The 27,793-nt window shown below is 44.3% G+C and overlaps 1 protein-coding gene across 5 annotated transcripts in view; it reads left to right on the forward strand.

The window, feature by feature from the left end:
- Positions 1 to 27,793, forward strand: part of LOC138488086 (caspase-5-like) — a 504,964-nt gene that overhangs the window by 247,117 nt on the left and 230,054 nt on the right. The window contains exon 1 of one of the 5 annotated variants that reach the window (XM_069614832.1): positions 16,332 to 16,507. The exons of 3 other annotated variants lie outside the window; for them this stretch is intronic. In XM_069614832.1, the coding sequence (XP_069470933.1) occupies positions 16,501 to 16,507 (7 nt within the window). In that variant the 5' untranslated portion in view covers positions 16,332 to 16,500. Of the gene's footprint in view, positions 1 to 16,331; positions 16,508 to 16,741; positions 16,794 to 27,793 lie in introns of those variants that run through there. One more of the 5 variants, XM_069614831.1, reaches the window with a different exon arrangement.

Here is a 27,793-nt window from a genome sequence, read left to right on the forward strand (position 1 = left end):
TACCAAACTGGTTAAAAAGGTGACATTATGCAAGTCCAGAGTAGGTTTAAGATGAAAATTTTAAATCAACGTAATATACACGCTAAAAGTTTAACTCATGTTCAGCAGTTGCAAAATGCCCTCCAATTAACGTCCAAGGACATTTAGTCCTAAAAGTTTTTATTGTGTGATTTTTAACACATTTTATCATCATTTGTTGCTCTAGCTTTCAAATAAATAAGTGAAACTAACATAACAGAAGAAATTAACACTCTGCAATCACCCCTGCGCTTCCCTTTCATCATGTACTTTCAATGCCCAACTGAAAGCACTTCGGTTGGTGCCACAGCCATGCTTATATATTACAACTTCAACATGGCAGTTTAACTGCCTTCCTTAAAGTGCCCACCCACTCAGTGCTTTGAACCATGATAATAATCAAATTTTTTCCAGTGCTTCATGGCTGATGCCTCTGTCTTCTAAGTACGGTAATAAGCGTTATAATTATCCATATTAATAGTAATGGAATATGATATAAAGTGCTTTGGTGTACTGTGTACTGTATCTCTGAAATTTGTGGAGCCATTGTTTTTTGTTTTTTTGCTTTTTTATTTGGTTTCTTACAAACCTTTAAAAAAGAAAGTACACATCATCACGTTACACCATAGCCATCTTGAAGAAAGAGAAAGAAAAAGCCAAAGAAATTACAAAGAACCAATACATTTCCAGATGCTGTCATCTGATTTTGGTCCAATTCATAGGACTTTAACTCTAAGTCAAAACGTTCCATGGAATGATCACTTCCAAAAAGAATGTCAATGCTATTGTCAACCTTCTGTCGCTTTCATCAAAAAGAACTTGCCACCAGTCTTCTAAGCTTAGGGATGGTCGTGCCCTACTAAATTTCCCTAAGTGATTACATCTTTCGCTAGATAGAGCAGTACACAATATTATTAGATATTTTAGCGTTTCGTCTGCTCCATTACACAATCTGCATAATTTCAATATTGGGGCGTCATTCACCCATAGGTTTGTCCGTTTTCCCCATCTGGAATGCGGTTAAACGAAATTTCATATAGAGTTTCCTTCGATGTTGATCCGTAAATTTTGCTAAGTAATTTTGAATCTCGTTCACGCCTCTTTTTTGAGCTGGCACATTTTTCATTATGCGATGTTTATGGCATTGTTCACCCGTTAGAATCAAGTCTTGCCATCAGAGCTTTTTCTTGACATAGTTAGGGTTAGTCTGCAATGTGGCCACGTCGGTGTCCAATTCCACTAACATTTCTTTGGAACGCTCTACCCGCATAGAGAGAACTGACGAGGTCTTCGTTTTGTTTGCTTGATTCAATATCTCAAATTGTGGGCATTGCAAAGACATTGTTATTTTTCGGTTCAGATTAAGCGTAAGCAAGCAGACTCTTGCATTGAGGGAGATCAGACTCAGCTCATATCTAATGCAGGCTGTTGGCGTGCCCCACGGGAGAGATAAGACACGTGACCAGAACATGTTTTCCAAATTGTTCCATAGTTCAAAGGAGCACCCCAAGGCACACACAGTGCAATAAAGAAGAGCAGGCACAGCTTTTTGTTTATAGAACGATAACACTGGTAGAAGTGAACATTTGACATATTTTTTATTAAGCAAGCAGCTTGGATTGCCAATTTCTTGCATTTCATTTTGATGTTGTTGACCCAAGGAGCATTGTTTATATTTGGATTAAATACAGTGCCCAGGTATTTAATTTGCGATGTGGTTGCTAACATTTTGTCGCCCAAATACCAAAAAAATTTTTGTCGGGTTCGGGAATTAGATCCTTGTATCTTTTGCAACACTATGATCTCAGATTTGGTGGTGTTTACAACCAAAGCATTGTCTTTGACATATTTTTTCGAGAGCGTTCAGACTGCGTTGCAGACCAATTGGCGTTGAATCAACCAGAATGAGATCATCAGCGTAGATCATGTGACCAATATGATAACCATTAATTTTTGGAGGAAATGTCGCGGCTTCCTTTAAGGTTTGTTCAACATCTGACAAGAATAGGTTAAAAATTATGGCGGCTAGAGGGCAACCTTGTTTAACCCCGCAAAAGGTTTGTATAGCAGGTGAGAGCCTCCCCGTCTTGTCAAGCCTAATTCGTATATTTGCGTTGGTATGAAGATCCTTAATGGCTAGAAATAGGCTTGCTGGACAATTCCATTTAATCATCTTGTTCCATAGTAGCTGGCAGTTGATGCTATCAACAGCATGAGATAAGTCAATGGAAGCAATATAGATCTTACCACCAGCTTGCAGGTTGTTCATTTTTAACAAGTTGATTATCAGGAGGTTTAGACTACAGCCCACGCCTTTTATAAACCCAGTTTGTCGATGTCTGTATGCTTGCTAGACAGCGTCCACCTCAGCAGATCTCGCTGTAAGAGGGGTCGCGTAAATCTTCCCCAAAACATTGAGTAAGGCAATTGGGCGATATTGACTTGGATCCGCAAGGTTAGCCCTTTTGAAGATGGGCACAATGATTGCACTTTTCCACGATGATGGTGTTTTGGCAGTAGAAGCAATCTTTGTAAAAGGATGATAGCAAAGGTCGGCCCATTTCACAGGACTTTGCTTCAAAGTAAAGTTAGTCAAACCGTCCGGTCCAGATGCCCTAGATAGGCTTAGTTTTGTAATAATCTCTAGGATGTCAGATTTCTCAAATTTTAGGTCCCAGTGATTCCGATCTGGAACAGATAATTCACTGATGTCACCCTTCTTTCTGTAAAGTTGTGTGTAGTGATTTATCCAGTTTTTCTCTGATACCATGTTCTCTTGTTGTGCGTCCCGAGGTGCACTAAGATTGTTTATAAGGCTCCAGAAGTCACAAGTGTTTTTATTTGCCAGTTTTAACATCATAGCCTCTGCGTCTTGTTGGAGAATAGACGCTCCATGCAGTTTTAGCCAATTTTAGTATGACTGTTTTATTTTTTTCTTTTGCAAAGTGTATGTAGTGGTCGAAACTCTCGGACAGTGTCGGATCTCCATTCTCATGGTTCGTTTGCGCTTCAGAACATTCAGATCACAGGAATGAATTTGTTGAAACTTTTGACGTCAGGGGCCTTTATTAGTTTCCTTGTATTGTTTTAGTAGATGCTGATGTTCAATTTGGTTAGGTTCCATAGAGAATGCTTGATTTAGAGTCTTGACCTCCTTGTTTTCGAGTCGCAGACGAATCCTATTACATTCTACAGAAACGTCATGTTCCCAATATGCAGTTTTAATAGGTTATGATGGCTTTCTTTTTTGTCAATCACCTGAAGAGACTGAACGCGGACATGCAGTTCGTCTAAGACATAGAAATAGTGGAGGTTAGATTTATGGGTCAGCCTTTTCCAAGTGGCTTTTGCTGGGATGTCTCCGTTAGTGCATCCATTCAACATGGCCATTCCTCGTGAGGACATCTCAGCAATCCACGAGAGTGCATTGTTTTGAGTTTTCATTTTAATGTTCGATGTTTTGGATTGGGCCTTTAGGCATTCAATGTTTAAATCGCCACATAGTACAATCTTGGGCGACAGTTCCTTTTTCGTAGATGGTGTCAATAAGCATTGAGATGTAATCGATAAAGACATTTGCACTGATCGCTTGATGTTGCCAATAGACATTGATAATGAAAATGATGTCCTGAGTGCATTTTGCTGTGTGATCTAGTTTGGCGGTTACTAGTTGGATATAAGATGTTATGTTTCTGGACTCTATGCTTTAATACCCAGAACTTTTCCTTATCATAGTCAATAGGCCAGCCATAGGTCTGCCTGTTTTGTTTTGAATTGCCGGGTTTAGATCCACTTCAAATTCATCGCACAGCGGATGCTGTGAAAGCCACGTCTCCTGGAGACACACAATGTCCAGTCCAGCAAGCCAGCAGTAGTGGAACAAGTGACTGAAGCCACGGGAGTTCCATGATGCTATGGCCAAAGAGGTTTGGTTTCCAGAATTTGGGCGTTAGCTTTGATGAGACAGAGCCAGAGATCTAGCCACCCAATCACATTCATTAGGCTTTGTTGTTTCCACGCCAATCTTATTCAAGGTGTTTTTGCATTTTGAGACAGGACCATCACAGGAAAACTTAATCTGGATTTGCTCACTCATCAGGGAAGCGTTAGGTACTTTCGGAAGCAACTCGTCATCTGTGTTAGCTCTTTTCAGTGAGCCAAATGATGTCACTATAGATTGAGTTTTTCCAAGACCAGTAAGTGGCCGGACAGCGTGACTGTGTTGCAAGGAAGAGAAGGGTTCAATTGTCCTTGGTACTATGCAATCTTTTGGTGAGTCGAGATTCGTTTCCTGTGGATTTGTGTCTTCTCGAATGTCAAAGCCCATTGACAATAGAACAGAGGCATAATCTAAAAGGATATTACGTACGATCCCTGAATCAATATGTAATCGCACACCATCATTTTGGGGTTCCTTATAGAATTCCACAGTTCGTATGTGCCCTGTTTCAATTGTACGAAGGGTTGGGACATAGTGAAATAATCGTAAAACATTGTTCCGATTCAGTGTGAGGTTGTCGTTGGTGGACGAGATACGTTCCAGTATCAGCCGATATTTTGACACCGGCTTCTTAAAGGTTGGCAAATTTGTTTTGGTCCTCACAGAGGGAACATGCTTCATACTACGCTCGTTAGTTAATGACCTTAAGATGTGGTCTGTCCTGTTTCCACTTTCATGAATGCTAGTAGCTGTGGCAATGATGGGTGCATTAAGAGATTCACCAATCAATTTATTCACATTCTTGAAGATTGTCTCAATCGATTTACCAGGTTCATACACCGATAAGTTCTTCCATCTTTCTCCCAGAGTAAGAACCTTTGAACTTTTAGGTGGTAAATTTGTGACATCAGGGGTTTCTTTTGCGCACACAATGACACAATGTCTTCAACTCTGTATGAGTTCAGTATGAGCAGCGTTAGGAAGGGACTGCTCCTCTGGTACGATAGCTGTTATATCTTCAGAAGGCTTATCAAGAACTCCTGTTACAGTTTCAGGTTTGTCGTCGTGATCGTAAGTTGATAGATCTAGGAGGTTTGCAGTGGATTCCGGAGATCCGATCACGATCGTCGCAGGGGCAGAACAGAGGACAGTCTTGTCTAGTACGAACGGTTCGTCGTTTTTCCCTTTGTTGGTTATGGCAGGGTTGAGGGTGAAAATTATGGTTTTTAGGTTTTGCAGAAATTTACGTGAACCATTCATAAAACGAGGCTTCCTTTTGTTTACATTTTTAGATTTTTTCTGTTGATTCACTTAAGCACTCTGCTGTTGTGCGTCGGGTTTGGTCTTGGTGTTAAATATGGCAAACATTTCCTCCTGAGCACCTGAGGCGTCAACGACCCCAAGTGCTGCTTTAGTAGTAGTTGGCTCCTGCGCATCCTGATTTGCACCATTAACTTTTTGTTTGAGGCTTTGAAGGGCAGTGGAGAAGGAACAAATTTCACTTGCTGGTACAAGACCTTCCACAGCACAAGTCTTGCCAGCAGTGGACAGCAGATTAGATTCTGGACTAGGGGGATCACTGGGCGCTGGAAGATACATATTTGTTTCCTTGATGGGATTTGGAAGGGCCAGAGGAGGGGTACATTTACCTAGGAGTGGCACTTCAGCAGCAAAGTTTGAGGCAGATTTCAGTCTTTGTCGTTGTAAAATTCCTAATGCCTGTTTGGCAACTTCGGCAAGTAGTTTTTTGTCGTCTGAATACTTTAACTGTTGGTCATTAGAGATAGTGGTACAACAGTCGATTTTTTCCACCAATTTGCTCAGCAATTGTTCAATCGTAGCGCTTAAGTGCTCTAGGGTGCAGGTTTTGTATTCAAAAGCGCGACTAACATTGTCAAATCATTCACACCATCTTGAACTTGTTCATATAATTTTAAGAACGGAGATGGTGTTATAGACATGGAGGACATCAAAATTGGTAACAGTTCTTGAGACGTTTTTTTCATGATTTGTTCATAATCCGGCTCGCAGGGAGGTCTGGTTCCTGTTTTAAAATAAGTTCTTCTAATCTTGAGAAATGCACGTTCCATGATTGAAGATTCCGATGATTTGTCGTCAGATGAACAATCAGTGACTTGATTCAAGACATTCTGGGCCTTCGTTGTTATAGGTGATACAACACCATTCTTGTCGCCTCCATTGGCATTACGTTGCTGGTCTTTAGGAGAAGATGGTTGGGTACAGTTAGAAAACTTATTGTTGGGGAGTCTCGATTGAGAACAGTGCACTTCCGGGGAGCCACTGTCCTCTATCCTTCTTCGTTTAAAGTGCCAGAAAAACAGTTACTTTCAGACAAAAAGATGGATCTGCTTTGTGAGTTCTCAGTGTTTGATGCCGGTGTTAGATCTGGTATTTTAGTTGCATTTTGTTTGAAGTTAGCGCGAGCGCTGTTAATTTTCTGTAAGTCGAACTAAAGCTTGTTGACGATTTCAATTGAATTACGCATGTCTGATGGCAGCTGGCTGTGTTTGAGGCGCCTGCTTCAATGTTTATGGGAATTGAAGTCATGAAGTCATCAGTGGTCAATGAGTGAAGCTTTGGCGATATAGAGGCGGTTTGAGGGGCAGGGACTGTTCGGTAAGCTGCGCACCGCTCTAAGGCAACAACCGACTCTTCTTTGGACAGTGGTAACACTGATGGAACAGTCAGAGAGAGAACTGGGTCGGCCTCGTGACCACAACCACTTGAGTGGCGAGGAAGCTGCTGAGGGGGCACAGTTGAAACAGTCACAGATATCGAAGGGAGCTGACAAGGATGTGATAATGGCAGCATTTTGGTGGCTACTCGAGCCAGCGCGTCCAACCGCTGTACGGGAGACGCAATAGTCACAGTATTTTGCTCTAAGTTAGAAGACAAGTTCAGACCTTTCATGTACGATTTTATCTGATTCGCCAAATCACTGTCATGTGGTTAACAGTTTAGTTCCGCAGTGAGCACATTTGGGAGAGGAATATTCCGATCATTCACACTCTCCCCCACATTAGACGAAGATGGAATGCTAGCAATGTCACAGTGTGCATTAATGACTTCATCATATACAGAGCCGGTTGAACTTACATTAATGGGGTCCAGCTGGGAATGGTGCGTATGGGACTGGTTGTTTCTCTCAATCTCCCGACGCAGTTGCAGACGTGTTGAAGGATATGACAAAGTCCTCACTTTGCAGCGAGAGCCTGCAGAAACAGCAGGCGCAGTAGGCAGAACGCTGACAGAGGTCATAGAAGTCATGGTTTGATCATTCAATGCGGGCAGCTCCAAGACGCTCCACAGATCTCCAAAGACTCCAAGACTCTACTAGACTCTGCGTCCGCTCTGCGGAGAGTCAGTAGTCTTAAGCCAGCAGTGATGAAAACTCTGACCGCAACAATGAAAATGGAAGAAACACTGAGCAGGGTCCTCCATCAGTAACGCTCCAAGACTCTACTGGACTCCGCGTCTGCTCCGCGGAGAGTCAGGAGTCTTAAACCAGCAGTGATGAAAACTCCGCCCACAACAATGAAAACAGAAGTAACACTGAGCAGGGTCCTTGCTCACTAACGCTCCAAGACTCTACTGCACTCCGCGTCCGCTCCACGGAGAGTCAGGAGTCTTAAGCCAGCAGTGATGAAAACTCTGCCCACAACAATGAAAATGGAACAAACACTGAGCAGGGTCCTCGCTCAGTAACGCTCCAAGACTCTAATGGACTCCCTTTGGTGCCATTGTACCATATGGTTTTGCTAAAACAAAATATAGGTGGTTATAAGGGAGAGGCAGGTACTAAACATGTGCTGCTGAAGAGTGTGGGCCAGTAGTGCCAGAGTATTGAGTGCTGGCATGGCTGTATGTGGTTTGTGGCAATTGACACTTGAGTATATGTTCTATCTAGAAGGAGAGACTAGAGCTAACATTGTAGCAGGCTGTGTGATTAGCTCTCCAAGGTTCATGTGGTTGGGGTGTTTCTAGCAGGCATAGATCTGTTGTGTGTGCTATAGCTGTTGTGTGTAATTTAAAGGTACTAGTATACTGAAAGGTCTGGGAAGCAGAAGGTACTTTGGGGCTCCTGAGGAATCCTATTATAATTTAGGGTTATACTGAATCGGTAGACTTCAAGTTGTGTTGTTATAGATTTTGATGATGTTGTGTTACTGTTATGTGTTCCATTTTATGATGATTGTGGAGTGGTGTCAGAGTCTTATGTGATATGGGGGAAAAAGGTTGGAGAGACTGGCACAACTGGGTTTCGATCTCCAAGGTGTTCTTGACTTAAGTGTTGTGTTTTGCACATATCAATGAGGCTGACCCGCATGGGTCACTCTCTCTTTGGCCGGGTCCTTCAAGCTACTCAATATATCAGCTTGTGAAGGATTAAGGTCCAAGTTCACCATGGCAGAATTCAAATGTGTAACTTTAGGTTCACTCAGATGTCAGAGATGAACACTTAATTAGTCTGAAATAATGCAACCAAAGATCCTTGGTTTGGAAAAATGTGCCCACACTACCCCAGCACTGCAAACCCTATTCTGACTCTTAAGTAAGGGGTCATCTTTCAAACATTGGGCTTGGGTAACTCAAAGAGAGAGAGAGAGAGAGAGAGAGAAACTGAGAGACTGTAAAACTGAGAGGGACTGAGAGACTTTCACTTCTTCTTGCCTTGCACTCATGTTACCTGTGCCGCACTAAACCTATTTCTTTCTGTTGGAGTCTGGGACTTGGATACTTGAAATAATTCTGCCTATGCAGCAATGAATTTCATCTTTTATTAGCCTGTCGCTTCTACCTCTAGACTACCTTTAATGGTGTTATCTCCGCTTGTAGGTGCATATTGATAGTTAGAACATATTTGTAGTTGTGTGTCAGCAGGGAGGAAGAGTGACCACATAACTACATGTCACTGAGACTTTTTCCAGCCCTTTCTTTGGTCCTGCAAATATCCCAACACTGTGGACGAACGACTATGGGGACTAAGCCACTGCTACTTTTTTACACAATGTATAATATCTAGGGAGAAAACTCTTGAGTTGATTCCTGTAAGGGCTCAGCTCATCAAGTCCTTGCTTTCGGGACACTTACTTCAGTATTTTGTAAAGCTTTAGACTATATAGCCTGGTTTTCAAGTACCAGAATGCTGTGCGATGCTAAGACCAGCTTTGCCATCACACACCAGGCATGCTCTAACTTGAGATTTGTTAAATCTTCCCACTGGGTTATACATGTGATAGTCACCTGCCCTTAGTCATTGTTTGATGAAGGCATGCAGCTTGTTATTATGTATGATGTCCATACAAACAAGAGTCAGGTTTCCTTTTAGAAGAAAACATCACTCAGAGTGCACTTAATAGTATGCACTCAGCAAGAGACTGCATGTTTTTAACTAAACTAGACACCACTCCGGGTTCAGCTTCAAATAATATGTAGTTAAGCGATGGTGTTTAGCAGAAAAGACATCCTTCCCAGCTCATCTTCAAATAATATGCAGTTAAAACTGTCAGTTTAATAGACGATATATCACTTATTGCTCACTTTGAAATGATAGGTAGTCCAAGACAGTCTGGTTAATGGACGAGATAACACCCAAAGCTGCCAAGATGCAAAGGGGGCAACTGCCTCCTTATTTCTTTAGCAATGGGACATGAACCTCACTTTTCCCCACAGAGATGTTTAAAGTTTCTGGGTGTACATCCAAATGAGACTGTGCACGTGGCTGGAGATGAAACACTATTGGTCATTAAAGCCATGCGCATGAGCTGCACTGTTGGGAATGGAGCAATGTTCAGCACAATCAGGCATCCATATCCGATGAGGAATTCTGTGAAGGTACAGTGATCCTTCCTAGAGTATACAGAGCAACCAGTGTAGCTCAGCAGGTTAAGTAACTGTTGCTGAGTTGTTATATGTTTACAGCTGGCTGTAAACCGTATGGGTTTTAAAAGTTCATTATAAAAAAGAGGTGCTGTAAAATGCCACTTACTCATACTCAGGGAGAGGGTGTGGGAAATGTCTGCCCTGATAGTTAAAATCAAACGTTGGCTCTCATGAACCCACAGCTGAGTTTCCTAAAAAAGGCAGTCGGCATAATAGAAGTATTTGCTTTTGATTGAGTAGTTTCACAAGCAAATAACATCTTTAGACGTATACCCTGCAATAAACATCAAAAGAAGGGGCTCACAAATTGCTGGGTATTCGTGTGGATAGTCCAACAAAAAACTAAACACTGTTAACCTGGTGCATTAACATTTAAGAAGCATGTATCACTTTGAAATGTCTTTTTTACTGTTGCATATTAATTTGTGAGCAGAGCGTTTAGCAAATAACAGTGTGGCCAGCATGTGGGAAGCCTGCTTTTAAAATAGATGGCCCCCTAACCGAATGATATTCATGATCCATCTATTCCCCAGTCTATGAAAAGTTCAATACCTCACCCTAGCATGCAAATGTGTTTCTCCCAGAGGAGCCTCAAAGAACTTTTGCCCATCGTCTCAGGAGGATAGCTCAGGGGCAACGTGCTCACCTTGGAAGCAATCCGACACAGAGCACCACGGGTTCGATACCCGGATTCATGCTTAGAAACCTCCGGGTATTAAGCGGGAAATCCGCCGGCGGTATGAGCGCAAAATTTCCCCATTGAGCTTAATGGGGAATGGGGCATTCCCGAATGGGCTCAATGGGGAATGGGGAATTCCAAATCCGCCAAACCCGTTATCCAGGGCTAATAGCGCCGGTGGGTTTGGCGGTAGGGCAGATAGCACCAGCGCTATTAACACCGGCGTTACCGCCCAACTCGTGATGAGGCCCTATAATACTTGGCAGGCTGGGAGCCGCCTCAAACTACACTCTAACTTGCTCAGGTGCTGTGCTCGTTCAGCCTGCTGGGGTGTTTATAAGGCAATCAGGGCAGGGGTGCTGAACACATGGCATAGCTCCCAAAACCATACCCATGTGTCTCCAACAAGCCACAACGTCCTTGCACACAACCACAGGCCAAAATTGATTAACCCTGACCCTCCTTCGCACCTACAATCTTAACCGGGATATTGATGTAGCTCTATAACCTTGGTTTCAAAATGACGCTGAAATCCTGCAGGAGGTTCTTCAAGAGGAGGTTGCTGAGATGAAGAGCAGGAAAGATGAAAGGTGGTGGGTACATTCCTCGGAATGTTCCAAGACCTGGGTGCACCATCCTTTGGCCTTAAGTCGGTGCTGCGGCCCCATGCAGGATAAGTGAAGCATGCAGAAACTGAAATAAAGGCGGTTTGGGTATAGTCTCTGTGCAGAGCATATGTCCTAAATCACTGGTGGGCGACCTGTAGAGCTCCAGATGTTTTGGCCTACAACCCACATCAGCCAGAGGTAGCATGGCCAATTGACAAGGATCATGGGAGTCGTAGGCCAAAACATCTGGAGGGCCACGGGTTGCCCACCACTCTCCTAAACGGATCTTCCAATTCGAAAGGTATGTGTTATCATCTACACACTTACTTTGCAAAACCTACTTTAAGCAAGCATAGGCAAAGGCAATAGTTTGGGCTCTTGTGTGGGCATTAAATAGAAATGTGCCAGACATGTGCCATGCACTGCCATCATATGCCCATTTTCCAGCTGTTGCCATGCCATGGTTAGGTACTACCACCATTTATTTTATTCTTTGCATTTTTAAAGCGCTCACACAGCCTGCGGGCATCAAGGCGATGTTACAGGAATTGTTTGTTTTAGTTGCATAGTTGTTTGTCTTAGTTGCATATTTATAACGCGCTTAAATACCCAGAGGTTTCTAAGCGCGGACCTGGGGATCAACCCAGTGTTGCTTGGTGTCGTCTTCCTTCCAAGGCGAGCACGTTGCCGCTGAGCTATCCTCCCGGGGCAATTTGCCAGGCACTACCCTGTGAGGTGCTTACGCAAGTGGGCAAGCTGTAACCCCTATATACTTCAAATGGTGTGAGCAGCTGGGCAAATGATGACAATACTCGGCAACTGTGTGTGTACCTGGCCATATGATCACAAAATGTGAGGTTTAACCCCCAGATGAACATTGAAGCAGTTAAATGGGTAGTTCACTCAAAAATGGTGTTTATAAAGATTGCACATAATCAAAAATATATATAGAAAATATTTTTTTTACATTTTCCTATGTAAAATTCTTGGGAAATGAGCCCCAAAGTGTTTTTTTTTAAATTAGGAGGCTGCCATTTTGTGAAATGAAGCAGCCTCCTTTGTTCATGGTAAGCTCTGCTCTTGTAGCAATAATCAAGCAAAAGCCCCCTACTGGGAGATTTTGCTTATTACTGCCGGAGAGCAGAGAATGCTGTTAGGCTCCTACCCTGTGCTGCTGGCGAGTGCTGCCACCTCCCCTTCTTTCTTTTTTTTGGTTCTTCCTGCTAATCCAGGGCTCACCGGGGGAGCCCAAGAGACTTAAAGTGAAAGTCCCGGCAATTGAAAGCACCAAGCCGCACGCCGCTATGGGCATGCAGCATTGTATTAACAATTGCTGTGCCTTTCTTATTAAGTCTTGAGGGCTCCCCCGGGCAACGGGAGCTCGGGAGACTTAAAGCAGAAGTCCCAGAAATGATAAGTACCATACAGCTCGCCGGCGGGCGGCGTAGTATTCATAAATGCTGTTACTTTCATTTGAGCCCATGCCTGGGAAACTTAAAAAGAAATTCACAACAATTATGAAGACTCTGCCGGCTGCCAGCTAAGTCTTTATAATTGCTATGCCTTTCATTTTATGTTTTCTGTGCTCCCCTGGACCTTGGGAGCACAAGAAATATAAAAAGAAAGTCAAGGCAATTATGAATACTGTGGCAGCCTCCTCTCTTCGTGTTAAGCTCTGCTTTCCGGCAGCATGTTGAAATAGTGAGAAAGGAATGCATGTAAGTACGCACAACGAAGCACAGACCAACTGTCTTCGGCGGAGTCATAGTGAACCTACTGGGCTATATACAAGACACTATTGAATTTAAAGGGAGGGTGACAAAGACCAAAGTATACTTTTCTGAAAGAGGACCAGCCTTGCTCGGTTGGGGCGATCAAGCAAAAGTACACATGCAATTAGATACCAGCGTGGAAGTTCAAGTGCTATTGCTCACCTCATGGGTCCCACCAGTAGCCAGAGAAGAATTCTGCAATATGTTCTCTGATGAACCAGGAAAAATAAAAAATTAAGTGCATAAATAAAATTGAAACATGGAGCAGCTCCAGTCAAACATAAAATGAGGCCAGTCCCTGCACCGGCAAGAGAGGCACTACAGGAACAGCTGGAAAGGATGCTCAAAGACAGGATGATAGAAATTGTAGAGTCATCCGAGTGGTTGAGCCCGGTGGTCCTGATCAAGAAACAACACTCCAGTGACCTGCGCATATGCATAGACCTCCACAGCCTGAACCTCGAGGTGGTAACAGATAGCTAGCCCCTCCCCAGCATTAATTAATTACTTCTCCTAAAGAAAGAGGCCAAAGTATTCTCAAAACTTGACATGAGGGACGCATACCACCAAATTGGCCTACACAAGGAGTCGAGGTCCCTGACGGCATTCATAACATAATTCAGTACATACCAGTTCCCCTGCACGCTGTTTGGTCTGTCGTCGGCTGCTGCGGCTTTCCAACGCATGATGGATTCGCTGCTATGGACAATTGGAAATGTAGTGTACTTCCAGGACGACATCCTGGTATATGCAGCTGACGTCCAAACGCATGATAGGGTGCTTCATGAAGTGCTGACACGGCTACAGGAAGCGGGAGTCAGACTACGGTTTCGACAAGTGCGTCCTGAGGGCAGATGAAATAGAGTACTTAGGCTACAAAATATCAAGAGCCGGTATCAGCGCAAAGAAGGACCTGCTCCAGGCCATTGTGAAAGCACCGGATTCGTCCAATAGGGAAGAGCTGAGATTGTTTCTCAGAATGGCCGAATACTACACAAAATGTGTACAGAACTTTTCAGAAACCACGGCTCCCATGCGCAAATTGATGAAAAAGGGGTCTGAGTACAAGTGGGGAACAGAGCAGCAGGAGGTGTTTAAAAAAGTGAAGGAATGCATCACCCACACCCCCTGCCTACAGCCATTGAACCCACAATGGGAGTCCATCATAACTACAGATGCCAATTCCTACGGCCTGGGCGCGACGTTGACCCAGAGGAAGGGCGACGTGGAGCAAGTAGTGGCGTTTGCATCAAAGGCACTGTCGCGAGCAGAGATTAACTACTCGACAAAATAAAAGGAAATGCTGGCTTGCACATGGGCAGCCGATTATTTGTGGATGTACGTATTGGGCACTAAATTACAACTGATGACAGACCACAATCCATTGATACACATGCTTAGCCCGGAAGGGAAAAGAACGGCCAACCCTCGCCTCACCCGCATAGAAGCCAAACTGCTAGAATATGGTGAAAATGCACTGGCGGAATACATGTCCAGAACTGATACTGAAAGTATCAGATGAAATACTTGAGGACCAAGGAATGCTGATGAGAGGCGACCAAGCTATCCCGCCTGTTGCATTGAGAAGAACCATCATGTGCAGGGCTCACGCAGGGCACTTGGGGAGCAACATGACAAGGAGAAGGGCGAGGGAATGGTACTGGTAGCTGGGCATGGACCAGACATAAGAATGATGACTGAAAGGTGCCACGTGTGCCTCAATAGTGACAAGATATTGAAAGTGATGCAAGCACGACTCCACCCAACAGAAATTCCAGACGGAGTGTGGCAGAAGCTAGGTCTTGACTTCATAAGACCACTGGAGCCAATGAGACCTGAGCACAAGCATGGCATTGTGTTGATAGACTACCTATTGAAGTGGGTGGAAGTGGAGTTTGGTCAGGACATTACGTCTTCCACAGTGATCGGAGTGTTGAAGAACATCTTCCAGAGGGAAGGTTTACCCAAGGAATTGGTCACTGGCAATGGTGTCCAACAAGTCTCTCACGAGATGGACACATTCCTGATGGAAAATAACATTCACCAAGTAAAAACAGCTATGTACCACCCCAAGCCAATGACTTGGTGAAAAGGGCCAATAGGTTCATCAAGTGAGCAATGCAACTAGCTACAGTGTCAGGGATAGATCCCTATTGCACAGTCAAGGAGGCAGTGGCAGCCCACCGGCTGACCTCCAACAGGATCAGCAACGTGTCCCTGTTTCGGATGCTAAGAGGACGCAGAGCAGCATCCACATTCGTTCCTCCGTGGATGTCACAAGTAGGGGAAGACGACGAAGTCGAACATGGAAGAATTGGTATGGAGAATGAAGAAGAACAAGGCACTCATGAAGGAGTGGAATGACAAATGGAGAGTGTACCGGGTCAGCGGGATTCGCAAAGTAGAGTGGGTCAAGATAAAGCTGTCACACAGAGACCCCATCACAGGGTCCAAATTCAGCAGACCCATCTGGATGTGCCGAAGGGGGACCAATCACGTGCGCAATCAGGATGGGAGAAGATGGATCTTGGAATGAGTGGCGCTGTTTGAAAGAAATATCAAAGAACCACAAGGTCTCACAGTTCGGGATCAGGTGCATGAAAGCAAGGAGAAGGGTGAAGAAAGAAGGATCGACAAAAGACTGCAAACTCAGAGAAAAGAGATGGTAAGGATCGACAAAAGACTGCAAACTAAGAGAAAAGAGATGGTAGAAAGTCAGGAGGAGCAGGAGGAGTGTCGCCAGACACTCCAGTAGATGGTAATGGACTGGGTGAAGGAAGCCAAGGACCGGCAAGAGAGGTACGAGAGCTGAGAAGCTCAGCCCCAGAGGGAGAGAATGAGACCAACACGAATTACAGACCTTGTCATGGAATAGAATCACCTGCCTTCGTTTTTCAACAAAAGGAAGTATGTAGAGCCCACTCTGGCGAGAGCACGCACAACCTCTCGCGAGAGGTCAAAAGCGGAAGAGGAGCGCAGTGCGCTCGATGAGATTAGCTGTGCAGGCAGGATGCAGAGAAGACGATCCCCTTTTTGCCTCCCACACCTTATTGCAGCCCTCCTATACACTTACCTAGAATGCCTCAGAAGAGTAAGAAACAAAGTGAAGCAACTGTGTGTCAACATTACTTCTAATTGGCAATAAAGGACGTTGTCTCAACAGTGGCCTCACAAAAACCCTGTGACAGCCTGTATGTTGGTGTATTCTTTAGTTTGTAAATCCTGGAGTCTTTTGTATAACCCAACCCACTCCCTTTACACTGCCCTCCAGTCAGAGAGAGGCGCACTTTTAATAGGACATGAACATTAAAATTACTATAAAGAAACAAACAAAAACTATAGTGTTTTTAAAATGAGCCCTTTCCTGTGCACGGATGTGGCCGAATGCCAAGACTCTCGCCAGGGTAGATATCAAAGAAGGCTCTGAAGGGGGCGGAGGTCCGCGGGGAGAGGGCTACTGTCAGTACTGCCAATGGGGCCCCAGGAGGAAAATAACCATATTCTTTCTCTTTCACTTACACACCAGGAAGTGAGGCTTCGTTTTTTTATGGTGCGCCCTCTTGAAGGCTGCGAGCGCAGATGGCAGGTGAGTTTCATCCATATAGAAAGGAAGTAAGCTGGGTGGGTCACAGGGGTGGGTCGGCGGCCGCATGCAGTAAAAACGTAGGATTCCCGCATAGACAGATTTTTTTTCCGGGAAGACATTTCAGAAGCAAAATGTTGAGCTGTCCGGCGGCGCTTTGCCACTAGGCGGGTTCATCGGGTGAGGCAGGGAGGTGAGGGGCGGGAAATCAAGAGTGGCCGCTGGCAGACAGCCCGTGTCCCTGAAATAAGTATGGTTTTGCCGGGTGAGCGGGGCAGAGCAGCAAGAGGTTTGTGCAAGGGGCCAGCGAGCCTCTCTGATCGGAGCTATGGTGGGGTCAGAGCCGTCGTATTCCAAGTGTGTCCTGCGCGGGACAAGAGTGAGATAGCTCAGTGGGTTTGGTGCTCGCTGCTGCGATTTGTGTGGGATCTGCAGGTAACAAGATCGCATCTCGGCAAGGCCAACTCAGCATTTCACCCTTCCGCGGTCGATAAACGAGTACCAACTTGGTTGCCATGATAAATGTATGTAAACATGTTTCCTTGTACAGCGCTTTGGTGAAAGCGCTATAACAAATATTTTTGTAATTTCGCCCAATTTTGGAGGATATTTAGTGTTACAGAGAAATTACATTAGGAGGTGTGATCCATCGAAAACCTAGGCAGAGCAGGTAAGTCTTAGGTTTCATCATGGGCGAAGTTTCATATGGACAGGGTAGGATTGTAACCGCTGCCCCTGTACGTTTATTGCCGCGGCTTTTTAATGATTGTGTACTCTCTAGCACTTCCGCATTGGTGCCCGGTGTGAGTGTTGGCAGAGTGCTGTCTTCTGCCTGCAACTTCATCAATTAGAGAAGCCGTAGGCCCTCCCAAGCCGATGACTGGCTCTGCCACGTGTCACTCCCCATCGCTGGCAACCTTTGACACACAGCTTTTCCGGAAATTGATGAACTTCGGTTGGCACCAGCGCTTGTCACCGAGGCGGAGGAATAAGGCAACGGAAAGCCCCGCCCAGGGCACTTCCAGATATTGTGCGAACAGAGAATTAAAAAATACAAAAGCGAAGTTACTTCATTTTAAAATTCGTTCATGTGCCAAAAATGCATGGAGGTTTACAAGAAGTGCCACAGACAGACAGACAACCGCCATTCTTGCTGAGGAGCAGTGCAGTAGATTTTTCGGAGGACTGAAAGGAAATTGGGACAGGCACAGACATTGGTATTTTAATGCAAGCGTCACTGACTATTTAAGCCATTCTGGATCTCTGCTTTTTACCTCAGGCGTCAAGTAGTACAACATGTCAGCTTTAGTTTCCAGAGGCGGTCTCTTTGCCTATTTATTTATTCACATTTATAGCGCGCCCAGAGTTACATAGTACAAAGGCATTTTTTTTTACACATACACACAAAAATGTAGAGGCCTAAGTACACGAGGAGGGGCGGAGGGCAGGAGAGAGTGCCGTTAGTTGAAGAGGGTAGTTTTTAGCATTTTCCGTAAGGCAGGGAGGGAGATCTCGGCTCTGAGAGCGTTGGGCATTCCATAGTTTAGGGGCTATGTAAGGGAAACTAATCCCGCCTGTTGATGGAGGGGGTGTGTAGTTAGTTTGCGTAGCAGGCTTTAACACTGAAATGACTGACTGGTGCAGAAGGGACCCAAGGCCCTTGGGAAGGATGCTTATCAATGATTCTTTGCTTGGCCGGATCGAGGGTTAGAGTCAGAGGAGCTGAATGACGGAGACTCTGCGGTCGGCAGTAGTCATTGACGCAAGGTTCCTCCATCGTCCTCGGGTGCAGAATTCTGCTTCTCAGGCTGGTGTCAGCTTCAGAAGACCCCAGGATAGAAAGGTTATTGAAGAAAAGCTTGTGAGTTTACACCAGAGTAGATCCATCCACGGATGATGGACTGGCAGCGATTTTGACAGTGTGGTTGCCCGACCGGATACAGTACATGTTCCTGGAGCTGCCCAGATGGGGAAATGGAATCAGGGCTTTTGGCCTGGGAAGAGGAAACCCAGGTTGATTTGGCACAGAAAGACTTCAGGCCTAGCAGCAAAGGGGTTCCTACTTCGGGACCCGGCGATGCAGACACGGTCAGAGGCCTCAGAGGGATAAGGTCCTGACGAGGAGGTGTTATCAAGTTGTCACCAGCGGATCAGTCGGAAGGGGCACTGCAGCCAGTTCCTGTTGGTCTTCTGCAGAAGCATAGCTTTGTCATCTGATTCTGTGGAGCATTAGAGGATGCTGGTGCAAAGCTTCAGTCCTTCCTCGAGCAGCAGGCCCTCAAGGAATGCAGGTGCAGAGTTCCAGCAGTAGACAAGGTGAGTGGGTCCGTTTGCCACACATTCCACAACGCCATTGAGGGCATGTCAATTAGCCCTAATGCAAGCCTTTTTCTCCAGAAAATTGCCTTTGTTTTAGAGGGCTGTGCTACTTTATATATAGATTAATCAATCCCAAAACATACACACCTAGTCTCACCCTTATTAGGTATCCTCAGCGTAGTGTAGTCTTGACAGCCTAGTGGTTGGAGTATTGGGGCATGTATACAAAAACAACGTTATGGTGGGTTGAAAAAAACTTTAAAAAAACCTTTCACCTAAAGTGTGAAAGTAGGATAGTCCATTTGTGCCAAGTCACACATTGCACAATGCCACCTAATAGCCATCGCTGGAAGTTCACCTCCTGCTACGCAGCATATGACCACAATGATGACATCACAGAGGACATCACTGATGACATCACAAGCGACATCACTAATTATAGCATACATGGCATCACTGATGACATCACCAATTGTGTCACTAATGATACATGACATTGATGAGATCAGCAATGATATTATATATGACATTACTGATTATATTAAAGGTATAACATTTTTGTTGACCACTTAAAGGACAAATGCATTACACATAACAATAATAACATGACATGGAACAATACAGCCATACAAAAGTATTGTATGATTACGCATGGAGCATTCATTTGTAGTACTTATCAACTTATACAATTTTATATAAAAACATGTAACGTTATGCAAATGGTTTGAATTACATGTACTAGCAAGCAATTACAATACTTCATTGCAGGGAAAGAACTTGATCCAACTAAATCTATTTCAGGTATTATAAAAAGTAGATATAGTAGTAAAAAAACAAGAATACATAGAAGTAGAAACATGTTTAGTAGTGTTATGAAAATAGTCAATGTTACACTTACATTTACAATTCTCCTTACCATAATAACATTACATGAACACATTCTTTTATAGATGACAGGTTTTATAAAAAATATCACATATAAAAGAACGGGCGTGCCCATGGGCATAGTGATAGAATAGAAGCTGTGAATTCGAAGTTTGTTTAATAGACAAAATAATTTTGTTTCTTATACTACATAAATATATTTATACAAAATAAATGAAGATTAGAAAATACACATTTAATTATAGACATAGCAATTGTATTGATAATAGTTTTTGTCATTTCTTTTGAAAATAAATTATGATTTTTTATTCAAATATAACAGATTTTCTTCCAAAGCACATACGTGCCTGTTAGGCAGAATCCTATGCAGTGCCCTTAGGGACTACTGCACACAATTAAGACTACAAGTGGTAGTACAACCTTTGGTACAAGCCTGTACTACACAGAAAAAGTGGTAGCAATGGCTGAGTAGCCAGACTTATCTCAAGAGCAAATGAGCAGTAGTAGAGATTACACAAAGGACTCCAATTACTGTGACTCAAGCAAACACGGACTCAAGGTTTCTGGTAAAAAAATATAAGTACATTTATTTTAAACCATCTGTTCACAAAACACTTCATTTCTATTAAAATAAAACGACACTCTAAATATAAAACACACAATCCCTGTGCAGATCAATTCAAGGTAAGTACATTGGGTTTTGACAGACCGGTGTTGTGAAACAAAGAAGTACCGTGGGTTAATGCGCGATCACTTTTTGACAGTAATGACAGTTCGGTCTTACAAAAGAAAAGCGTACCCGCAGGAAGAAATGTAACCGAAGTCAAACACACATAGCACATGAATTAACACAAGAGAATAGGGGATAAAAATCATAGGCAATACTTTTGTCAAGGCAGATAGAATCAGAGGACACTTTCTAAAAATTAGATAAAAGTCAATAGGCCTGCGCCAGTGTCAAATGGAACAGGAGTCCTGTTGTCGAGGATCACAAGGTTAGAATAGTTCACGGTTCGAAATTTCCAGGAGTACTTGGATATTGTCAAAAGGGAAGCAAAAGTTATGAGAGGGAAGAAAGAAAAGGGCAAGCTTTTGGTGAGGAAGAAGGGTTCACCTTAATTCCTCGAAGTCGGACACAGTACCATATTCGTTTGAAGAAAAGTGGTGCCACGGCAGTTGTTCCTGGTAGTTCCTGCAGACTCACGGTCCCTGGAGCTTCAGTCATGGGGACAAGAAGGAGGACGTCTGGAGCGATCTGCACTACCGAGGGATGAGGCCAGGAGCAGCGAAGCAACAGTGAATAAAAGGTGCGCTCCTTTAAAACAGGAGAGGCTCTTCAGATGGCTATCCGCACTACAGCTGACCTCTAGAGCTATCCGCACTACAGCTGTGTGCAGCGATTTCAACCAAGAAGAGGGTCCTCTGGCTGTGGAAGGTGAGATGGCTGATCCCACCAGGCTCAAGGGAAGAAGACTCTGGACTGGATCTTCTCTGTCGTTGAAGAGTAGATAGCTCAGGACTGCAGCAGGGCTTCATCGGGACTCAGGAGTTTCAGTAGCCGTCTTCCTCTCCGCTTCTCTTTGGTTCTTGCAGTTCCAGTGGCGACTCTGACTTCCAGCCCATGCGTCCTGCCTTTTATGCCAAAATCCCCCATTCACACAGCCTGGCTGTCAATCACTCAGCAGGGGGGTTGTCCGGCCTGGACAACCACCTCAGCCAATCGACACAAAGTGCAACTTGGGTCTCCAAGGAGACCCAGTGCAGGGGGTGACTAAACCCCTCCCTCACATTCAGCCCACCTAGACACCCAGATGCCAAAGAAGGGCTTCTGGACAGAAGCCCGCCAAAGGTCGGCGAACAAAGAAGGCAAACCTGGTTTGGCATGATAAAAAACCACAAGAAGGACTTTAACAAGAAGAAATGGCGACTAAACCCGACCGTAGCCAAATAAAAAAGTATTTGGTCAAGCGGTTTATGTTTCAGGCTATTACAATAGCCAAAAACAGTACCACGTTTATATACTATAATCGTGGTAGAAAAGGTAGGGTAGGTACCACTGCCACCAGCCAAGTGTTAATGTTAAGAGAGCAAAACAAAGCTCCAAGAGGCACAGACAAAAAGGGGTAGGAATTAACCCTTTCCAATACTCCATGTAAGATGGAGTGTACTGGGTCTGTAGTTTTAAAGAGACTACATAAAGTTAATAGCAACTTTACATGTTTCTGGGGGACAGTAGTCAGCCCCAGGAAAATGGAGTCAGTGGTAAGTTTCAAAAGACAATCCTTTGTCACTGCACTGAAGGTGCTATGTAACACACAAAAATGTGGGGCTCATGTAGTGGTGTGTCTCGAGAGCCCAAGATCACACAAAAAGTAGAAATACACATGGCAAAACACATGTAAGAGTGGAAAAAAGGCTCACACTCTTACTAGGTGGAAAAAAGAAACAGCAGAAATCCAGCAAAGCTGCTGAGGGACACGCTAGGTGAGGGAAATTAGCCATAAATGAGAATTCTCCCTAACAGTGCTTATGTACTATTCTTCTTTGTAATAATGTCTTTATGTGCTTACAATTGTAGCCATAATTTACATTTAAACAAACAAGGGCAGACTACAATGTGCTGTGCAAGTATGAAATATACACATATATGGTTTGTAACAAAGCAGAGTTGTCATATTTCAAAATGTATTGAATCAAACCAGTGATATCAGTGATGTCATGTATGATGTCCTTTGTGATGCCATCAGTGATGTCATCTGTGATGCCATCATTGTGGTCATACACTGTGCAACAGGGGGTGCAAAGTTAAGGTGGACTTGCTTGAAATGTGAGTGCTGAACTTCAGGGGTTTTGTTGCCTTGAATCTGATCACCTTAACTCTCTCTTAACCAAGGCTTTTTCACTTAATGTCACAGGTTTTGTTGCTATTGTTTCTTTTGGGCCCACTATCCATGGCCTTCAATCACATGTTGCACCAGTGCATTAGTTTGGGGTCCATTAGACATGGCCACCATGTCCACTGTCCATGTTGAACCATCCAGTTTATTTGGGTCCTACTCTCCATGGTCTTTGGCCATGGCCAGTGTGCATGTTTCACCAATAGGTTCCTTTGGGCCCGCTCGCCATAGTCTTCAGCCATGACCACTGTACATGTTGCGCCAATACATTTCTTTGATGTTCACTAGCCATGGCCTTCGGCCATTGTCACTGTACATGTTGCAGCAATAGGTTTCTTTGGGCCCACTAGCCATGGTATTCGGCTGTGACCACTGTACATGTTGCACCAACCAGTTTCTTTGGGCTTATTAGTCACGGCCTTTGGCCATGATAACTGTACATGTTGCACCAACCAGTTTCTTTGGGCCCACTAGCCATGGTCTTCGGCGTGACCACTGTACATATTGCTCCAATAGGTTCCTTTGGGGCCCAATAGCCATGGCCATTGAGCCAGGCCTTTGGCCACTTTGCATTTTACACCATTATTTTCTCCCCAAAGACCCATCACACTCTGCCTAGTAGTTATCTCTGCACCGGCATTTGGCCACTGCATGTTACACCAACAATTTCTTACCAAAGCCCCATTGCATTGTCTAGTATTTGTGATCACTATAGGTCTTGAATTTATTTTCCACTCCCTATTTCCACAGTATTACCCCACTATTCCCTCGATAAGTCAAAAAGCATCCAAAAATTGAAATATCTTCCCTGTCCTCAAAGGCACTTAGCGTGGGCCCCCTCCTCTTTTCTTGGTCCGCCAACTCCCTTCCATTTCTTTTTCATTCCCTTACACTCTCTGATTACTCTCTATCACTCTTCGGTTCATCTGAAGCAGTTTCTATTCCCATCGCATATCTGTGGTAATCTCATGGGATTCCCCCTGTATTAATCTGGTAAGCCAAAAATGTTCTACCCATAACTGACTCCGCAGACCTCTCCCCACTTCACATCTCTTCCCAATCCCTAACACCAGCCTAATGACTTTGCACCATTTTTCCTCCTCCTCCAGATAGCTTTTTGATAACTTTTTTAGTTTTCGCATTCCCCAGGTATTACTGCAGTAATCGCTTCCATCGACAATAAAAAAAATGGCGTGGCTTTTCATTTCTGAAAATACTCTCTGCTGCAAAGCACCATGGAGATATGGCTATTTTTGGGGAGATGGGGCATCCCCTTCCATGTCCAATATTTAAAAAACTACTGGACAGATTTACCCAAAACCTATCACAGAAATCGAGTCAATGCTTCATTCCCAAATCCGTCCAGAGGTTTTTACGCTTTGGCTGACCCAAAATGTGACCTTTTCTCCATGAAAAAATGAATAGGAGTAGGCCGAAAACAGCTTCTTTTTGCTTTCTTAATAACCTTTTCATTTTTTAAGGAGCCTGTGACAAACGTTTTGTTTGGAAAACATCATCCAAATCTGTCCTGCAAGTCAAATGTTATTAGTAATAGAATGTTCAGTGATTCCTATGACTCATAGGTATCACCTTAACTATAGGGCGGTAACTAGATATATATATATATATAATATACATTACTCATCGTAATCGTATTTCTGATGCTTGTATCTGCTTAGACTCACATGCTGTGCATAAGCCGACATCTAGTGGAAGCTGCAGAGTATTACAGTTGTTGTTTTCGAAACTCGAAAAGGGACGTAGACAGGGCGTGCCAGTAATACTATCCCGTCATAATAATGTGACGTCCACTGTACCCATGATCCCTCACGCGTCGAGGTCCCTCAGAGTGTTGTTTTTCTGGCATGAGGTATCATGAAGTGTAGCATAAGTACAGTTGTATCCAAGCAGATAAGTATCAGACAAGCTCAGAAGCATCCATGCGCCTTCTCTCCAAGGGGAGGAATGGTGGGCACATGTAAATCTAAGCAGATACAAGCATCAGAAATATGATTACGGTGAGTAATGTATCCCTTCTGAGGCTTGTGGAATCTGCTTAGATCACATCCATTTCACAGATTAGCGAGCAATGTTAGAAGAAGGAGGTGGGATGTGAGAAGGTTTGTGACCAAACAGATATCTTAGAACCGCTTGTCCCGCTTGTGTATCTGTCTTGGAATGAGTGTCAATGCAGAAGTGCTGAGTGAAAGCATGTATTGAGCTCCATGTAGCTGCTTTGCAAATGCTGTCTAGAGGGACATTTGCGATTAAAGACAGGGTGGCTCCTGTGCCTCTTATGGAGTGAGCCCTGGGCGTAAAAGGCAGTGTCTTATTTGATAGGGAATAGCACAGTTGTATACATCTGACTATCCATCTAGAGATGGCATTCTTTAAAATGCATTCACCTTCTCTGCCTGGTGCTACGGAGACAAATAGTTGATCTGTTTTTCTAAGCGGTCTGGTCTTGTATACATAGTAGGGGACTGCTTTTCTCACATCTAGTGTGTGGAGTTTTACCTCAGCTGAGCTTGTGAGTTCCTGGAAGAAAGCCGGTAGCTGAATAGACTGGTTTAAATTAAATTTGGAGATAAACTTAGGTGAGAACATAGGGTGAGTACTTAAAACCAGCATGTCCTTTTGTACAACAAAGAACGGTCCGGCACTGACAATACTTGTATTTCACTAACTCTTCTTATGGAAGTGATAGCCAATAAGAAGGCAGTTTTGTAAGTCATGTGTTTGAGGCTAGACTTATGCATCGGCTCGAAAGGGGATCCCATGAGCTTGGCGAGTACAACATTGAGATCCCATCCTGGCGGCGGGTTCGAAATTGGAGGGTGGAGTCTCTTTACTCCCTCCATTAATGCTTTGATGACAGGTACCTACCACCATGAGACTTTATTGTGGGAAGTGGTATATGCTGACAAAGCCGCCAGGTGGACCTTTAAGGAGTTGAATACTAACCCCGTGTCTAACAAGTGGAGCATATAAGTAAGAATGTGGGAAGGACTACATTCTATGGGGTTAATTTGTTTCGACTGCCACCAAATTACAAATCTCCTCCACTTGTCAAAATAACAGTGCCTAGTGTTAGGCTTTCATGATTTCTTCAAGATATCCATACATCTTTGAGGCAGATTAAGATATCCAAACTCTATGACTTCAGGAGCCATGCTGCCAAGTTCACTGAGTGAGGTAGAGGGTTCACTGTTAGTCCCCCGTGCTGGGTGAGCAGATTGTACAGGCATAGGAGTTTGATGGGATTGCACATCACCAGTTTACGCAGATGTGGATACCAGGGTTGCCTTGCCCACATAGGAGCAACTAGGATGAGAGTCATCTGTTCCTTGTAGATCTTGTTCACCACTTTCCTCATGAGAGGTGTTGGGGGAAAAGCGTAAGCAAATTTTCCTGACCAGTTCATCCATAGGGCATTCCCCTTGAAGCCTGGCTGGGGGAATCTGGACACGAAGTCTGGGCATTGCCTGTTTCTTGTAGCGAACAAGTCTATTGTGGGGAAACCCCATAGAGAAGAGGTGTTCTACGACCTCTGCGTGAAGTTGCCACTCGTGTTCTTCTGGTAGGGGATCTCTGCTCAATGAGTCTGCGAGAGAGTTGAGTTCCCCTGGAACATGCTGTGACGATAGGAATATTTTCCGTTTGAGTGCCCATTTCCAAATTTGCTGTGCAAGTCTGGACAGATTTGGAGAACGTGTGCCCCCCTGTTTGTTTATGTAAAACATTGCTGTAGTGCTGTCTGTCAGAACCTGCACAGATTGGTTCATTAAGTGGGATTTGAACGCCTGAAGGGCCTTGATTACTGACAGAAGTTCTAGCAGATTGATGTGGTTCTGAGCTGCCGCGCGAGACCACATACCCTGAGCTGTGTGGTGAAGGTAGTGTGCCCCCTACCCAGCAAGAGAGGCGTCCATCGTGATAATTGCCTGTATCTCTGGATCGTAGAAGGATTTCCCCTTCAGTAGATTTTCTCTCGTCCACCAGCGAAGACTTTGTACCAGTGTTGGCGAAACAACCACTAGATCATCCCACTGACAACTTGCCTGAGACCATTGTTTCGCCAACCACTCCTGCATGTGTCGCAATCACAGGCGCGAGTGTGGAACCAGGTAAATGCAAGATGCCATCATGCCTAGCAAGCGCATCAATTTTGCACCCTTATCTGTTAGCCGGCTTGATAATGAGGTATTTGCATCAACATATTTTGGACTCTTTCCTCTGATGGAAAGACCAACCCCTCTTGTGTGTTTAAGACAGCTCGTAGGAACTGTTTGGTTGTGCTTGGCACTAGGCTTGATATTTTCTCTCTCGTTGATTGAGAAGCCCAATTGAAAGAGAAGGTTGATAGGCTTTTGAATGTTTTGCGTGCAAATTAGGGAGGACTCCCCGGTAATGAGCCAGTCGTCCAGGTAAGGGTACACTGGGAGTGCCTCCCTGCGCAGGTGTGCTGCCACCACCAACAGTACCTTTGTGAATACCCTTGGAGCAGATGCTATCCCGAAGGGTAGCACTTTGAATTGGTAGTGCTGGTTCGCTATCTTGAAACGCAAGAATCTTCTGTGCGCTGGGAACATTGAAATATGAAAATAGGCATCTTTCATATCCAGTGTTGCCGTGTAATCCCCCTTCTTTAGTAGAGGCATTACCTCTTGTCGCATAGTGATGCCGACATTTTGTGGCTTTACATATTTGTTTGCAGGGCGCAAATCTAATACTGGGCGCATGGTCAGATCTTTCTTTGGCACAAGGAAGTAGGTTGAATAAATACCCTTGTTTACCTGGTTGGCCGGCACAATTTTGATAGCGTCCTTTAGTAGAAGTGTGGCGACTTCCTCGAAGGGCCGAGGTCCAGGGGTCCAGGTTGGCCTTCCAAGGTCGAACGGTCCGTCGTGGTAGTCTTTCGACAGGCAGTCTCTTTGTCTTCACCAGTGTGATAATTCGATGGTCGGTGAAATAAAGGATTGAAATAAGTCAATGGCTTTACGCCATAACGGAAAAAAACAATCTCAGGAACCTCGACGCGTGAGGGATCATGGGTACAGTGGACGTCACACTAGGGATAGTATTACTGGCACGCCCCGTCGACGTCCATTTTCGAGTTTCGAAAAAACAACAACTGTAATACTCTGCAGCTTCCACTAGATGTCAGCCTATGCACAGCATGTGATCA

This window comes from Ambystoma mexicanum, chromosome 9, assembly GCF_040938575.1.
Source record: "Ambystoma mexicanum isolate Mex_15411 chromosome 9, UKY_AmexF1_1, whole genome shotgun sequence".
Classification (NCBI taxonomy): domain Eukaryota; kingdom Metazoa; phylum Chordata; class Amphibia; order Caudata; family Ambystomatidae; genus Ambystoma; species Ambystoma mexicanum.